General features: G+C 42.8%; 1 protein-coding gene across 2 annotated transcripts in view; it reads left to right on the forward strand.

Moving 5' to 3' along the window:
* Positions 1 to 17,197, forward strand: part of elavl4 (ELAV like neuron-specific RNA binding protein 4) — a 71,106-nt gene that overhangs the window by 34,915 nt on the left and 18,994 nt on the right. For both annotated transcript variants that reach the window (XM_041040232.1, XM_041040233.1), the window contains 2 exons: positions 10,454 to 10,557; positions 14,624 to 14,777. In XM_041040232.1, the coding sequence (XP_040896166.1) occupies positions 10,454 to 10,557; positions 14,624 to 14,777 (258 nt within the window). The remainder of the gene's footprint in view (positions 1 to 10,453; positions 10,558 to 14,623; positions 14,778 to 17,197) is intronic.

The following is a 17,197-nucleotide window of genomic DNA, read 5'->3' on the forward strand; positions in this document are numbered from 1 at the left end:
CAGCTCTATGATTCCTCTTTAGAACCATCTTCCTCTTCCTCCGTAATGGGCCACAAAATGGAGCCTGAGAGTCAGATACACCAGGATAATGGAGGATGGTGTGTACAAAAATAATACTGGGATACCACATGCTATCATCATCACCATCACCATGTTCTCTCTCCACCCGATTTTCCCTTTAAGTGTTATTTGCCAAGCAGCGCAGAGGAACCAAGCTAACAGCAGATATTTGGAGAGACTTTAAAAACGAACAGAATTGCTGTAAACCTGCGCAGGCCCTAAATGGGGACTGTGAAAGAGAGGTAGAAATGTTTGTTCGCTCACTTCTAAACCATTTAGGGTAGTTCTCTGCTCGGCACTACAAGGCCTCTCTGATGACTTAGCATCAACACAAAAAGTTATAAATAAATCCTGCCCTCCCTCCATCTCCCCCTGTGGTGTATACCTGTTCTGCTCTACCTGTGCAAACTTTTAGGCTAACAAAGCACAGATCCCCTTCTCCAGCAGGGAATGCCAAGAGGCGTCATACTCTCTAGTAGTCATCCAAATCATTAACAGACTAAGGTTTATGAGAGGGAAGGGTAAAGAGAAAGATGGTGGGAAGAGTACAGAGAATTTTTTGAGGCTGATACATATACCTGCACACCTTCTTGTCTGTCATAAATGTAAATGTAATGTAAGAAGGATCAATTTCTGCCATTTTTTAATCAAGATTTATGAGTAAGTCATGACAGAGAGGAAAAAAGATTTTTTTTTTACCATTTTTTACCGTTTTTACAGAAATTTCAGAACGAAACTTTTGAATGTCTTGAGGATAGTTAGTGCTCTGTAGCTACATATTATTCATAATGATGGAAATAATAAGGCCCTGCTTCCTTCATGCCTTATAAATAAATGAACTGCATTTTACAAAAACGTACTTGGAAAATAGTTTCAGTATTTTATCATTACAACACCAAAGTATTCCACCAATGGATTCATTGATTCAAGCCACTTTCTTCGATGTACTTGCCACAAGAGTGGTTACATGTCATGTTTTACAGTAGTTTTCTTTCAGCTTTATTATTTTTGAAATGCAGCCAGATCCACTCACTCGTAGCAAGCATTCATCACTGTTTGTTTGCTTGCATCTCACGATCTGTTTCCTATCAGTGTGTGCGTCTTGAGTAACCTGTGAGTGTTTGCTGACAAGGTGTGAGCACACGAGCTTTTCAGAGGTAGGAGAGACAGACAGGTCCTCAGCGTCCTCTCAGCTTCCTGTGGACTTGCTCCTGTCAGCTTCAATGACGCCAGGGTGGCGTGAGGCTCGAGCGGGTGCGGGCAGGCGTAGACACTCCAGCTCCGTCTGTCACCCTGGCTGACTTCAGCTGGTACTAAAGCTACCTCTGGGTGTCTTTCTTACTCCCCACATGCCTGCCTGCTTGCTTGCCTTCCTGCCTGCTTGCTTGCCTTCCTGCCTGCTTGCCTGCCTGCCTGCCTGCCTGCTTGCACAACTATCTCTGCCTGGTGCTCTCATAACACGCCAGGGACATGCAGGTTAATCTTTTATTTAAGGCTAGCTTACACGCACCTAGCTGCAGCCCACACACACTTGCACATAAGCCGCAGGCCTCCACCTGTGAATTTCCTGTCTCTTTAAGAGAAGGTATCTTAAGCACTTAAGCAGTTGTTTGAATTAAGTGTGTATATTGTAGTAGCTTTTTGTAGCATTTGTCCTCCTGCATTGCAGGCAGAGAGAACACAACATATACAAATGCTTACATCAAGGACATGATGGCTTTGAGACACTGGGCACTATAGATGGTTCCACGCGCAGCACTTTTGTTAATGTTTTTTTCTTTTTTTTTATTAAAAGGAAGCAAAACGTCTATTTAAGCTAAAAATTGCAAGTCGGAAAGCGCACATCTTGAACAACAGTGAAAGCAGCCAGTCCTTACTGAGATGTTAGTATAAACACACACACCCTTCTGGAGAGCTTGGACAAATTCATGTGGGCCAAGCAATACACTGAATCAGCACTCATGAATATCTACACACACCCATGCACACAGGCATACACACACACATAAAGAAATGGAATTGACTGATCCTTGTCAGTAAGTCATTTTTCGGGATCATTTTTCTGCATCAGCTGCATTTCTGCTGGAGAAATGAATGCATTTGTTTTCATAATGACATGGAGGAGAAGAAAATAGCTTTTCATGCTGGAACAAGAATTGATTGCATTGGGGAGGGGAGTGGTGGTGGTTTGGGGCAGGGGGGTTATTTTTATATGGTCAACCATTTTCTTGTGCATTCTCATGTTGCACCAATAATTACAGTAGCCAAAATCTCAGTCGCCTTTTTCTCTGGAGATAGACAGGATATTTTACTTTCTTGTTGAGTAAACAGTTTACCATGTTACCAGCTGCTATGTGTCTGCCCTGTTCTGGCTGCCTGTGCTCCTTCTTTCCTCAGGTAGCCACAACATTTGCTGATTGCCAACCTTTCACAGCAAACACTGTTCATATTTTAATAGCTTTTAATAACAGCATTTTTTTTTTTTTGGTTTATGCAGATAAAATAATTCTTATCTCTACACCAAAACCCTTAAAGACATCATCCTAAAGCACGCTGACTGAAACCTTTTGTACAGAGTACTCTAGTCACCTTCAATGTGTTCATTTTATACATGGAATCTGGGGAGCTGATGCAAATCATAGTGACAATGAAGCAAGCCAAGCAGATGTTGGCTATGAAAAATAGATTGGCTGTGATGTCAGCTGTGGAGTTGTTCAAGCTGGAGCACCTCTGACAGACAGCAGCTTCAGTGCCATGTGAAAGCCTGCCGCAAACCCATTTCTTACATAAGGGCAGGTACGCCCTAGTCATATACTGTAGGTGCAAAAAACATCTCAGGTTTTCTGGATCTGGCTTGCTTTGCACGCACCTCCTTGTGGTTCAGGCAACACACTTCCATTAGTTTCATTGTTGTTCCATTCCTGTTATGGAACGTCAAGTGCACCCACAAGTATTGCAAACATAAAATATGCATATAACCCTGATCTGCGAGGACAGACGGGTGGAGCTAAGCTCCTGCACAGGGTCTGTCAGTCTAACGTGGAGCAGATCAAATATTCACCATATAAACCTCAGTTCACCCACATCTCTTTGTTGCTACTGAAATATACATTGACAACATGCTCAGGAGCAAAGCTGATTCTCTTTGTACTTCAGATTGCAAGCCGAGCTGTTTTTCACATCATTACTAGAGTGATGGGAACAAAACTCACTATCATCCCTCTGTTTGTCTTATGGCGAGATCCAATTACACCTTCCAAAACACCTAAACAACACAAATATAATGTTCTGTGTGTTGACAAACCAGTACATACTTTTTAAATCCTTACTGAAATAGTACTGAGGGAGTTCTGGTGCAGTGTTTATATCTCACATACAGGCTGCATTTATCTGAACCTGAAATGGGCTGAAGGCTGAAGATAGCGTGAACAAAGCTGACAGGGAAAGAGATGAAAAAAGGATTTGACATCTCCAAAGCCAGGTATTAAGAGAGCTGCCAGGCTCAGAAGTGCAGACACAAGCAGGCAGATACACATTAAAGTTTCAGAGTCCCAGGTCCCAATAATGTCCTGTCTCCCGCCCCCCAATCTCCTCCTCCTCCTCCCTCTGCTTAGGACCCAGAATTGGACATGTTGAGAGCTTGCTTGGGTGCACTGCTCCTCCCATGACCCTCACTTCAGACTCCCTCTGTCCCCTTTCATTCAACTCTTTGTGCCCTTTACATAGAGCACAGAGGTTGTGAGTGTCCCCTGTGTCAGCCTCAGATCCAGAGGCTGAATGTGCCTGAAGGCTGGTTCCACATCCTGACCCTCCACTCTGAGTGCATTGTACCTGGGCAGCAGAGGGCCAGATAGTCCCTTTGTCCCTTGCATGTGTGCTGCAGGGCTGGGGGTGGATGGCTGAGGTCTTGTGGGCCTGCTTACTCTGTGTGCTCTCAGAAGGAGTCCAAGCAGGTGGAGCAGGGTAAGCTCAGCATTCCTGATGTGACAGTCAAGTCTTAAAGGGGCTTCTCTGTCTGTCAGCTTGCCTTGTATTTCTCAGCTGCACAGCCAGCCAACCAGCCCACACACTGCAGGCTGCAGTCCACTGGCCCCAAGGCTCAGGGAGCCACCATGAGGGGGTGGTTTACGTGTGTGTGTTCTTGTCCCTGAGCTTTTACGTGGGCAAGTGTGTGTCTCGGTGTGTGTGTGTTGGTGGAATCAGGGCCTTGGGAACTGAGAGTGGGAGCCTCCTGACTGCAACAGTGGCTGCTACCTTGGCAACCCAGGAGGGAAAGATGTGTTGAATGAGTGAGTGGGAGAGGGATCTACAGTAGATGCGTGTGTGCGGGGGACGTGGCTCTGTTTATGAATTTAGTTATTTAAACAGGCTCAATACATGCCATATGATATGCTCTCACTGTAATGCTGGTATTTGAGGCACTGTAGTCTTTTGTTCTCTTGGTGTTTACCTTTTTGCAAACTCACTCAAGTCCCTGTCCCCAGTTCTATGGAGTTGCCCCTCCTTAAGGTAAGTAAAGTATATTTTGACATGAAGCTGGTGACAGGGCACCTTTTCAAATGTTTGGGAGCGCTGGCCCATCAAAAATAGCACTACCTCAAGTTGCTGCAGCAGCAAGGGGCAAAACGTCAGAGGATGGGAAAGGATAGAAGCAGTGAGTGTGACACATTTATTTTGACAAATTGAAAGTTTTTTTTTCTCCCCTCCACCTTCATCTTAAAATGTCACTAAATTTAAGACTGACCAAACGGATTTGCCTGTTTCTGGGGAGAGGAAGCTGGTCCTCTCAAGGTGCGTTAGCGTCACCGGCTCATAGCTCCGATGATCCCTGCCCTCTACAGCTTCCCCCTCATTCCCTTTTGGTGCCTCTGTCCTCCCATGACTTCCACATGACAGACAGACTCCACTGCTGACAGGGTGTGGGACTGTGGGAACAAGTAGAAATGTTTTATAGATAGCCTTTAAAGGTCCCTTTACACAGATAATATTTTTATAAGATTTTTCATTTTGTTGGACTGCCTCCTTAAGTTCATGCAGAGCCTTTTCCATTTGTTGGGCAGCATGTACTACACAAAGTTCTTATTTTTATGGAATTATACAAACTACACAGGAACACAAGACAAATAAATGAATTATTTAAAATAGAATTTGAACAAGTTGGCAGTTATATCCCTACAACAGAATGCCTCTGCTCCAACTACAACATTATAATTTCTGTTTTGACAATATAGTGTCAGCAGTTCAAATTAACTTTTAGAGTAATAGCTTCCTCACTTCCAGAGAATAGTATTAAGAACAATAGACTTCTGCAAGGTAGAGAAATAGAAGGTTCTTGCAGCTATGTGTTTCATTTGGTAGCTACCACTCTAGATCAAAGAGCCTATAGTGTGTTGTGTGAGCCTTGCCTGATGATAGCAGGAGATGAAGATGCTTTCATGTCTGCAGTACAGGGCTCTTAGTCACATAATACAACAAAAAGGCACAAAATAATGACAGGCAATATGCAACTGGAGTCTCTTACTATGTGTACCTTAGAGCTTATGATTGTGTACCATACTGTGTGCCTCACAGAGTTACATGCATGTACGTACATAAATATGTTTAACTCGATTATATGCCTGTAAAGTCAGTGTAGCCATGCTATCTTGCTTTTGTTTGTCCCTATTTGTATAGCTGTGTGTAATTTGCATCGGTATGTTATGTGAATTTTCACTTGCATCCTCTCGTGTGTGTGTGTGTGTGTGTGTGTGTGTGTGTGTGTGTGTGTGTGTGTGTGTGTGTGTGTGTGTGTGTGTGTGTGTGTGTGTGTGTGTGTGTGTGTGTGTGTGTGGGGCAGGGGGGGGGGGGGGGTGAAATTACATAGTGGGGCCAGCAGGCAGGATACCCGCTTAAAGTACATTCATTTTCTCATCTCACACATTGGGCAACCTGCTGCTCCTCAGGACACAAATGATGGCTTAGTCATAACACCTCACCAACACGCCAAAGAGCTACTCACTAGAAATAGCTGTGATTTTACCACTGAAAAACATGACCACCTCCCTATACAATTTATGTCAGATTGTACAAAAGGTCTCCCAAAAAAAGTGGGGGTGGGTTAAGAGACCACCTCCTCACTCCCCCACTTCAGTGCTATAGTGGCATCTAAACCTCTACCATATTTAATGACAGCTTTTTGCAAGTGCATACACATACTCTACCCATACAGAATAATATCATTAACAAACCCTTCTTAGATTTATACACACTTCACATAAATCCTATTTGAGGATGTTCTTTATTACAAGACCTCTGCCATGATTAAATTCACATAATTTTTATTAAGAAGCCCCTTTTCATTGCTGCAGAGCATCTTCTTGAGTCGTTACAAATGTAGAATTTGCAGGACTGACACTGGAAGCAGCTGACGAATCAAAGGCAAATTAATATCTAACCTCATTAAAAGGCCATTATCAAGAGCAATGCATCATTTGAGTTCTTGGTTTTAATTGACAATTAAAATATATAAGATAATGTATCCATTAAACTAATTGATCAGCACGAGGCTGTTTTTTTTCTGTTAGCTACAACCCCATTAGAGGCTATTTATCATGCATTTTTAATGGATTCTCTTATTGCCTCAAATGCAGCACTTTCTCAAGTTATTTTTCCGTCATTATAAACTACCAGTAGGCAGTTTCTGTCTATAAAATCTCTGTGGTTTTCAGACTGTTCTCAGGCTCTTTTTAAAGGATCGATTTCTGTGTCAAAGTTTGGAGGACGTCATTACGCAGTGTCCCCTATATTTACCTTTGAATCCTTTAACCTTATGTTTCTATAACCTTATGTTAAATTGTTATGACTATATTATTATTCAGCAGCAGTGAAGCAACATTGATCGATGTTATGACATTGAGAATTACTTTTACCGTAGACTTGATCTTGAAGAATACTTGTATTTGAGGCTGGAATTCAAAGACAGCTTTAGCAATACAAAGTTTTGCCTCGTCTTTACTACATGGCTGTACATTTTCTCTGGTGTCCTATTCATGTGAAGCAGCCTGAGCTGGCCTTATCCTTGTATTCCAATGAGACACCATGCTAGGTTAAATAATGCTGAGGCATTTTAAACTGCATCTGAACTGTGCTTAACCGTGGTGTGCTGAGCCGGAACAGAGCAGTGCACTGCGATGGTGTGATCCAAATGCAGACAGCATGCAGGGCTGATCCTGCTGGGGAGTATTGAGGTGGACAGGGTAGGTGTTGTGACAGGCTGAAGCCAGCCACGCTACCTGCTGTCTCTGCATGCATACTGTATGTTACAGATGGAGAACCACTTACAGTAGTACCTTCCCCTATACAACCATGCATTCATGCATATTATAAGAGACTAAAATACACTGTGTTCTTCATCTTTTCAGTGTTGACATTCACTAAATGGTTTAGGAACTACAGTCACCCCCCCATCACCACCACGAACAATGACGCATTTACTGGTTAGCCGCCAGCCACTCCACCCCTCACTGTCCTGCTGCGCGAACGTACTTTACTGCTTGTGTTTGTTTGTGTGTGCCTCTGTGATTGAGTGATTACATGTTTACTTGCATGTGTGTGCACATGTGTGTACATCTGTCAATGTGGTGCGTTGGCGTTGCGTCTCCCACCCCATCCGTGCAGATTTCAGGCAGCCAGACAGTCTGCCAGTGGCAGCCTGCTGTTAGCTGCTCCGTAGCAGGCTGGAAATGGTGGGTGGAATCCCCTCCCGGAGCTTTCCTGATGCTGCAGGCAGATGTCTCCCTCTGTCTCCCCTCATCTCCCCGCTCACCTGGGGACTGATGCCAACCAGAGAGCCTCGCCCCCACCCTCCTCTTCCTTCCAGCCCTGGAGGCCGTCAGCCTCGCCAAAGAAGGAGTGAAAACGAGAGTGGGGGCGGGCAGATATGCCAATACCAGCTTAAGCTCCCCGTGCATACAACATATACATGCAATAAAAGTGCACACACACACAAACATCATTTACATATAGCAGCTGCTGAATACTGCATTCATCAGGGCTGTAATCAAAGTAAATACATTATTACATTTGTTGTAAGACTGTAATCCATTGCTGACTCATGTGTGCATGCCCACACTTGCATACTAACTTGAACGCACCCCCACACACATAAACGCACATATAGACACTTCCTACACTGAGACTGCACCCCCTTACAGCAGTAGCATCCATGGCTGCCAGTTTGGCCCCATTTGGCTGCCTGGACGGCTCCATGAGTGTTAAGTATCTCGGTACCATTAAGCACCAGCCAGCCCATTTTGATTGCCCTGCATGAGTGCTCTTCGCCAGCACACTTCACTTTCAGCTAACCTTCTGGTAGCTACTCTTGTCGAACCTCACATTTCTTGTTGAAGATGAGGGTGAGGGGTGAGGAAGGTGATGGGAAAGTGGGAAGCAAGGGTGGGAGAAATGGTGAACACCAGAGAAGAGCGTTACAAGCAGCAGGCACTCAGCTGTTATGCCCATCTATCAGTCTAAATTGAATACATGCACCTATGAACAGTTACTCGGGTAGTTACAAACTTGGGTTTGTTTTCTATTTAACATATTTATTTATTTTCACAGGGTTAAAGTACTCGATTTATCTGCATACTGTACACTGCTGGGTAATTTAGAACATCGTTTAAGGGCCATCTCAGTTTATTGGCAAGCTAAACTTGCATGCATGTTTTATTTCAACTCATTCAGTTAATTACTTTTACCATGTTCTGTTTTTGTTCATTATCCATGGTCTCTTTTTTGTACGCTATTTAATAAAGAAGAGACGCTGCAAACGCAATTTGTGGGTTATATTTTAACTACCAAACTTAACACCTGATGTCAGCTGAGAGTCAGTAAGGAGGGGGTGAAGAAAGAGAGGAGGGTTCGTTATAAATAACAGTAGTCTCTCCAGGATGGCAGGTTTTTAATTAACAATAGAGAACGTCTGATAATCCACAGTTAATCCAAAGGAGGAGAGGGAGGAGAGGAAAGAAGAAGAGAAAAATCATCAGCTGTTTGATGTTAGGACTACAAGTCCCTCCTGGCCCTTCCACAGCTCGCTGCTGAGCTGTTCTGTGCTGTGATACCCATAGCCCAAACGTATTTATTTTGTGAAACAGCCATGCTCCATATTTTGTGATTCACTTTGTTTCTGACTAACCGCTGTCTGTTCCCATTACTGTGAATATGTGCATGATGCTCCTCTTAAACTGACTGGGATTCTTTGTGCTTGCGTGTGGTGTTAGTGGATAGGGGCTGTTTGTTGAAAACTAGCCGACTGAAGGCCCTGATGGCTGGAGGCATCCGCTTAAAGTCCTACGCCTGTTGAAAGGCTTGATCTGTCGGGGAAACACTGGGAGATGTCAGGCCTGCTTCACACTCAAAGGGAGTCTGCTATCTAAGACACTTTGAGCTTAGAGGGAAATGGGGGTGGTATTTTTTTTTCTTTCTCTCTTTCCCACAGCTACAAAGACCGTAACAAATATGTTGTTTGTACTTACTGTGATACTTTATTTGCAGGGGCTGGGTCAAGTTTCACTCAATTCAGAGAGAATTTGATCTTAAGTTATGACATCTATATCAAGATCACCAATATAACAAGCAAGTCTAGACACATTCTCTACTCAGTGAGAATGATAGGAAATATCAGGTTGAAGTGTTTCCTTTCGGTAATTCTTAACTTTTTTATCATTATTTGACCAGGCTTATCACTTAAATGATCATTTGCTGATCTTTTAAAGTATTAATGGATCAGGGGAAGTAGTCCCTTAAAGGGTACATGTTGTATGGTACAATTCTGCAGGATTGTGGTGGCAGCAGAGCAGGCTTCACATGACACTCAGTTGTCACACCAAGACTCTTGGCGCTTGGGGCAGGAGTCACTGTGATCTTGTCAGTAGTGATGAAGAGATGTTATAAAGGATTTTCCAGAGAAATATGTATGATATTCAAGAAGCTGCGTGTATAGATGGGACCATGGGCTGGGTTTTATTTTGCAGTTTTAGGAAGGGCAAGCTATAAGGGATCAAACCACGGTCAAAAATCACACTGCCGTATTACTGATCAGTCTAAATGTAACCCTAGCTTTTTTCCCCCTCAGACTACCAACAATTTCATAAACATGAAATGAGATTGCAAGTATAGAAGAAAGAGTAATTTGTCAGTGTTAAATATGGTACCACTTTACAAATTTAAACCTTAAAAGTGTTTATCCTCCTCTTCCAATAACGAGGGGTCTCTCTGTCTCCCCTCTGTAGGCATGGATGATGAGTATAAATTAAGCTGCTTTCTTGTTGTCAGTGAGAACACTGAAGAAGCAAAATCACTGAATCGAGATAATAATTTAAAAGCCTTTCTTTCCCTCTTTCTGGCATTTCAGGACAGAGTCTGGGCTACGGCTTTGTCAACTACATCGATCCAAAGGACGCAGAGAAAGCCATCAACACGTTAAATGGACTCAGACTTCAGACCAAAACAATCAAGGTAACTGACACCATGCACAACTAAACTAATCTAATTTTCATTACACACACAGTTAAGTTTGTTTTAAAGAAATAACTGAAAGTGAAAAAATATTACAGCAAAATGTAATTATAATTATATATTTAATAACTGATCATAAAAGTACAATGTATTTTATAAAGTTGTGGAGGTTGTGGTAAACTTAAATCACAAGATTCTTTTCTTCTTTCACAAAACCCTCTTAGATAGTCACGCTGTGAGCCAATGAGCTGGAGGGCAAGATGGGATTAACATGCATGAGCCTCAGAAAAGACCATCTAAATCAAAGAACCACATTTTAAAGCTTGTGGCTATGGCTGATATGCTAATTACTTTCTAAATGTCAAAATGTAAAGGTGAAATTATATAGATATCTCTGAGTGAAAGGGAAGAAACACGTCAGTCATCATATGTTTTCCAAAATAATTGAGGAGTCTGTTATTGCATTTTAATTGTGTGACTAATGCGCAGGCTTGGTTGTGGTTGTCACAGAGGTAAGACAGATAAATCAACGCCAATGCTGCACTGTCACTCTTCCAAACATGTTTTGAAGACAAGCAGTGGTTTTTGCAGATGTTTAACATCAACATATCAATTATCTTGCTGATCTTTTTACCCTTTTTCTCTCATATCCTATGCTATCTCTCCCCCTGCTCTGTGCCAGCTGATATGTTGTTGCTTTTAAGCTGGGCAGTAATCTGTTGCCCTGTGGTAATCCTTAGATTCTCGCTTTCTGTCATCTGATCTGATCTGATCTAATCTAATCTAATAGAGTAGGATTAGCCTGTAGCTGTGAATGGGGAATCTCACAGAGAATCCCTCCATTCCCTAGACAGTGTCCGCTGTCTAACGTGGCCTTGGTTCAGCACAGCATCTAACTAATGCCATAGAAAGTGAGATGGAGAGCAATGTGTGATGATGTGTGTGTTTCCTGCATGTGCTGTATTTGTGAATGTGTGCGTACTTTTCTGATTGTTTGAGGTGGATCCATAGTGGTATAAGGCATTTGTGGTGGGTGGATCAGTGTCTGTATTTGTGGGTGTCATACATATGTACATATTTGATTTGGTCATTGCAACCTACAGTTTCATCAAAGCAGGGGCTTTCACTGATCAAAGATTACAAGTGTTTGGATGAGATAGTGACTGGGTTGTGCACAGGCTTACACATCAGCATCACAGGAGCAACGCTCCTCATTCATTAAATTTACAAATCCTGCACAGTATCCAAACAGCCTCTCAGTCGTTTCAGATTTTTAAATTATTGCTTCACTAAAAGTCTTTATTATTTCTTCACAAATACTTTCACTTTTTTTTTTCCACACTTAGCTTTGCTCACTAATAGCCATTTTCCAAAGTTGTCCCAGCAATACTCTCTGTATCTTGGCAGTAATAAATATTGGAATATTAATTAGCTAAGTGAGCCTTTATTGAGGCATGTAAATGTCGTGTGGCCAGGATATCCAAGTTGAGCTTAGAAATCAAGAGTTGCGATGTGCCTGTATTAAGACGACTATAGCTGTGTTTCTACAATCATCTTCACGGTATTTGCTGTTCATAGAAAATATTTTTGTGACTTGAGAATTGAAAATGGTACGTGAATAATACAATACAAAGCAAGTTGGCCAACGTGGAGACTTAAGTGGAAATAGGCTTTTTTAATATAAAGATTGGACTGCAGCAGTCTGAGTTCACAGATTTTCACTCTCACACTCTCATGACACAAGAGGTTGCCTCAAGTTGTTCCTGAGATAAAGGCTGTCTTTGTAATGACAGAAGACAACTCTGCATCTCTGTCTGGCACTGTCGCTCTTTCACACTTCATTTCCTCACTCCCACTACCCTCTTTCCTTGCTTTCTCTCTCCACAACACACTGAAATACCCTAAAGGTAACAAGGTAAATTAAAAGGCAGCACGGTAATTCTAAAATTACGTTTGTCGCTCTTTCATGTCACACCCTTCCCACTCTCTGCCACTACACTTGTGAGGAAACGCTTGGCCCAGAGATTCACATGCTCTCAGGCGATGTGTCTCTCTGTAGTGTCTTTGAGTTGGTTTCGCTGCTGTGGTTTCCTCTACCATGACACCTCAGATTCTGTCAGCGATGGCTGTGATGCTGCTTTCCTACTGAGGTGTGAGGGGAAGCAGCATGCCAAAGGTGAGAGGAGCTCACAGTGACACGCATGCACATAATCTCAGACACATTTATACACTGTGTGCTTGTGAACACTTTAATCTTCACACTTGCAGTTTTTCTAACTTTTCTGCACGCACACACACACACGCACACGCGCACACACTCCTGTTTCACACATGCACCACACCACACTTGTACACAATACCACTCACAGCTTGAGGAGGTGTTGATGGATTAGACATCTGGAGTTGGCTGACAAGGAGAGAAAATGAGGGAGAGCTGCACAGAGAAGAAAAGAGGAGGGGAAAAAAGGCAAAATCTGGAAGAGAGAGAAAGGTTTAGTGAGGCAGCATGCAGGAAGGAAGGAGAGAAGCAGAAGGAAACGATTCAGGCGGCAAAAAGGAGAGAGACGGGGAGAGGAAGAGGAAAACAGAAGAGCTGAGCAGAGAGGCCAAGGAGGAAGATGTGTGAAAGAAAAGTGAGACATGGGGAAAGCCAGCTGTTCCCAATCCCATTCTCCCACTGTTTGAGTTCAGCAGGATTTCCATGCTGTTGCTCAAGGATATGACTGCATATCCACCATATTTGCCTGACTTTAACCTTATTTGATGACTTATGTCTCCACATGTCAGAGGTAATGAAAGTACTGAAAGGGAAAGCTGCTCCAGTCAGCAGCAGTAGTAATGGGATTTACACAACGTTCACTGGAGCAAAATCGGGTCTTCGCATGAAGATGTTGGGGACAACGTTTGACAAGTGAAAGTTCTCCGGTAGAGAGCTACTGCTGGAAGCTGCACCGCACAGTATAACCTGTTATACAGTTCCCAACATTTGCACCATTAGAGATGACATTCACACACAGTAAATTATAGGTGGAGGAATAGGAATGACTGAAAAACCGCATTAAAACTGTGTGTTTGCATGTTTATGGACATGTTGGTGTGAGGAGGAGCAGGATGTGACAGTGAGGAGCTGAGTGAAATTGTGTGGGTTAGTGGTAACATCTTTTTATTCCCTCTCTGAGATTGCTGTCTAGGAGAGTATTGCAAGGGCAAGAATGTAATAGTGTGTGTGTGTGTGTGTGTGTGTGTGTGTGTGTGTGTGTGTGTGTGTGTGTGTGTGTGTGTGTGTGTGTGTGTGTGTGTGTGCGTGTGTGTGTGTGTGCGTGTGTGTATGGTTGCATGTGTTTTTGCAGCACACTGTGTGTAAGAACTGTCTGAAGGATTACAGTCACAATTTATTCCCATAGCAGATTTTCTGAAAGAGTATACTTAAAGTTCTACACATATAATATATCTGCTTACTAAAAGTAAACTGTCAAATCCACTGTTCAGAGTTCACAAAACTAAATGGCACCGCATAAAAAAACTTGTTTTTTGTCTACTTACGGCTAGGCTCATTCCTAATTTACCAACTGAAAACACATTCACTCTCTGCTTTTTAATTCATTCATATTCTAACTCAGGGTAGCACTTGAAATCAATAGAGTGAATGAAGAGACTTTTTGGACAAAGTCCTAATACTATTAATCCTGTTCCCCTGGCTACCTGAGCTGTCCTTTCAAAGTAAAACACCTGTGGTTTCTACTCAAGGGAACAAAGTTTCCTCTGCTTCCCCCAGCAAACGACTCAAGTGTTATCTCTACAGTGTTCTAAGCAGCTAAATCTTTTCCTGACAACGATAATCCCCAAGGCAAGGTGTACTAAGAAAATACAGTCACATTTTCCTCCCTCTGGATCCAACGACCCACACCCTTGCCTGTCCAACGCACATACACACACACAAAATCCCTTTACCTCTCACACTATAATCTTGTTTATATTTTAACCCCGTGGGATTTCAATGAGTAATAAAGTATAGAAACCCTAATTTATTCATACAAGACTTAAGACTATGTTTCATTTACCACAGGTGTCTTATGCACGACCCAGCTCAGCCTCCATCCGTGACGCCAACCTGTATGTGAGCGGCCTGCCCAAGACTATGACCCAGAAGGAGCTGGAGCAGCTCTTTTCCCAGTACGGACGCATCATCACCTCCCGCATCCTTGTCGACCAGGTCACAGGTATCCATGGGGCAGCACCTCCTCTCTCTTTACACTTTGGCATGGACACGCATGATCAGCTAGACGGTGAAGGCACACAGACACATACTGCATGTATACACTAATACACTGCGTGTCCCTGACTCTGCTAAATGAAAATATCCTCCAGGAATTCACGAGCACACTTAGGCTGATTATTTTACATTTTCCTTTTTTGTAAACAATTATCGTTTCTTAAATGTCTATCTTCTGTGTGTGTTACGTGGTCATTGATGAAGAGACACACGGGTAACTAGTCCATTAGTCTAGTAAATTTCATAAAGATAAATTAAACCACATGCTGCAATTTTGAAAGTATTTCTTCTTTCTTTCACCTTTTCATGAAAGTAGTGTCATTAAATTACCAAATGAGCACAAATAGTATTAAAATTAGTGACAAAACATGACATTAAAAAAATTTGCTGTGTGTTAATACTTAGTGATACAGTGAGAGACGTAATAACTGAACAAAAGGAGAAAGAATTGTGGTTGACTATAGTTAGGCGATATAAAGAACAATGAAATGAAAAAAAAATCTGCATTGACAGAAAACATGCAATATTAGCAGATCATATGATCATCTGATAAAATTTTACAAAATTAACAATTCCATGAAAATTGTTGCTACACAGATTACTGAAAGTATTGTTTTATATGAGTGAAAAGGTTTGTCTGATGAAATGAAAAGTTCAGTCCAATTGAGCACAGTCCATCGTATTGAACAGTGACTAGATTGTTTAATGTGTAATGTGTGTTTACCATATCATAATATATACGAGTATCAGAAAGTGTTTTTATTAATATCATAATGAATTGACTTTAACCATATCGCCCAGCCCAGCCGTCCAACAAGCGTTGCCTAGTGAGCGAGTGACCTCAGTAGGCAATTTTCTGACCGTGGCCACAGCTGTGGCCGCCATGGTAAAAACAATGGTTATATGTGAGGCACAAGCGGCGTAATATACATGCTCAATTACACATTCCACTACATCCAAAACACAGGAATGAATCACATCAGCCTATTGTATTGCAGAAGAACCCCTCCAGCGTGTCTCTTAGATCCATTTCAGGGGTTGTGTGTGTGCCTACAGGCTGCAACCTGCTCCAGTGTTATGTGCAATGTGTACTGATGAAGCAGAAAGGGAGCAGCATGCTGTAAGCCACACTCATTTGCCTAAGCAGAATAAATCACTGCTGGCAGTGAAGTGCACGCTTGTCTGTACACACTGAGTGGAGGAGAAGAGAGGGGGAGAAGAGAGGGGAAAGCAGAGGAAAGGAAAACAAAAGGAGGGGAGAAAAGGAGATGGGGGGAGTGCAGACGAGGAGGGAGGAAGCAGAGAAAATGGAAAGAAGAGCAAGTAACAGAGGGCATAGATGAGCCGAGACGTGGGAAGGAGAGGAAATGAGAAGAGGGAGGAAGTGAAAAGAGAGCTAGTGAGGGGAGCAGCGGAAGGAATAGGTGGAAAAAAAAACAGATAGGGCCATTTCTGCCCTCATCAACACACATTTAGATGAAGTGGGCACATCTCCTGCCTACTGAATCTGTTTTAACTAACAGACCTGTCACACCACCATGCTACTTAGACCCAGGGGACTCCTTATAAAACAACACAGCCACGCAACACAGAGCAAGGCTACAGAAAACACATCTGTTCAACCACAGCCACACGCACATCTCTGATTTTTAGCTTCTCAGCTCGGGCCACACGCACCAGGCATAAAACAAATCTCAAAGCAGGGTCACGGGAAGATTTTGATGCTTTCAGCGTAGGTTGCTTTTACAGACAGAGAATGAATAATTCATTGTGCTTATTCTTGACTGACATGAGGTCAGTTTTAAAGTGGAGCGTTCTCATGAGCATGTCCAGATAAGGTGCTGCTGCGGTTCACTTGCACCACTGGGGATAATATGAACACCCAGATCAAAGGAAAACGTTCAACTGAGAAAATAAATGGAGTTTCGCATAATCGTTCCATTCACCTCCTGTGATTTAAAGCTAACACTCAGTATTCACAAATCCATCCATCCATCCATTTTCTAAACCTCTTGATCCGATCTTGATCTCTTGATTGCGGGGGAGCTGGAGCCTATCCCAGCTGACTACGGGCGAGTGGCGGGGTACACCCTGAACTGGTTGCCAGTCAATCGCAGGGCCGACACACAAAGACAGACAACCACACATGCACAGACACACACCTAGGGCAATTAACCTTTTTGAGATTGTGGGAGGAGAAAACCCATGCAGGCACAGGGAGAACATGCAAACTCTGCACAGAAGAGCCCAGACCGGGGTTCAAACCTGGGACCCTCTTGCTGTGAAGCAACAATGCTAACTACTACACCACCGTGCCGCCCCTTTATTCACACATTTCTCTCTTAAACAGCATTAGATCCACTAATT

Source organism: Toxotes jaculatrix, chromosome 6 (assembly GCF_017976425.1).
Source record: "Toxotes jaculatrix isolate fToxJac2 chromosome 6, fToxJac2.pri, whole genome shotgun sequence".
NCBI classification, from domain to species: domain Eukaryota; kingdom Metazoa; phylum Chordata; class Actinopteri; family Toxotidae; genus Toxotes; species Toxotes jaculatrix.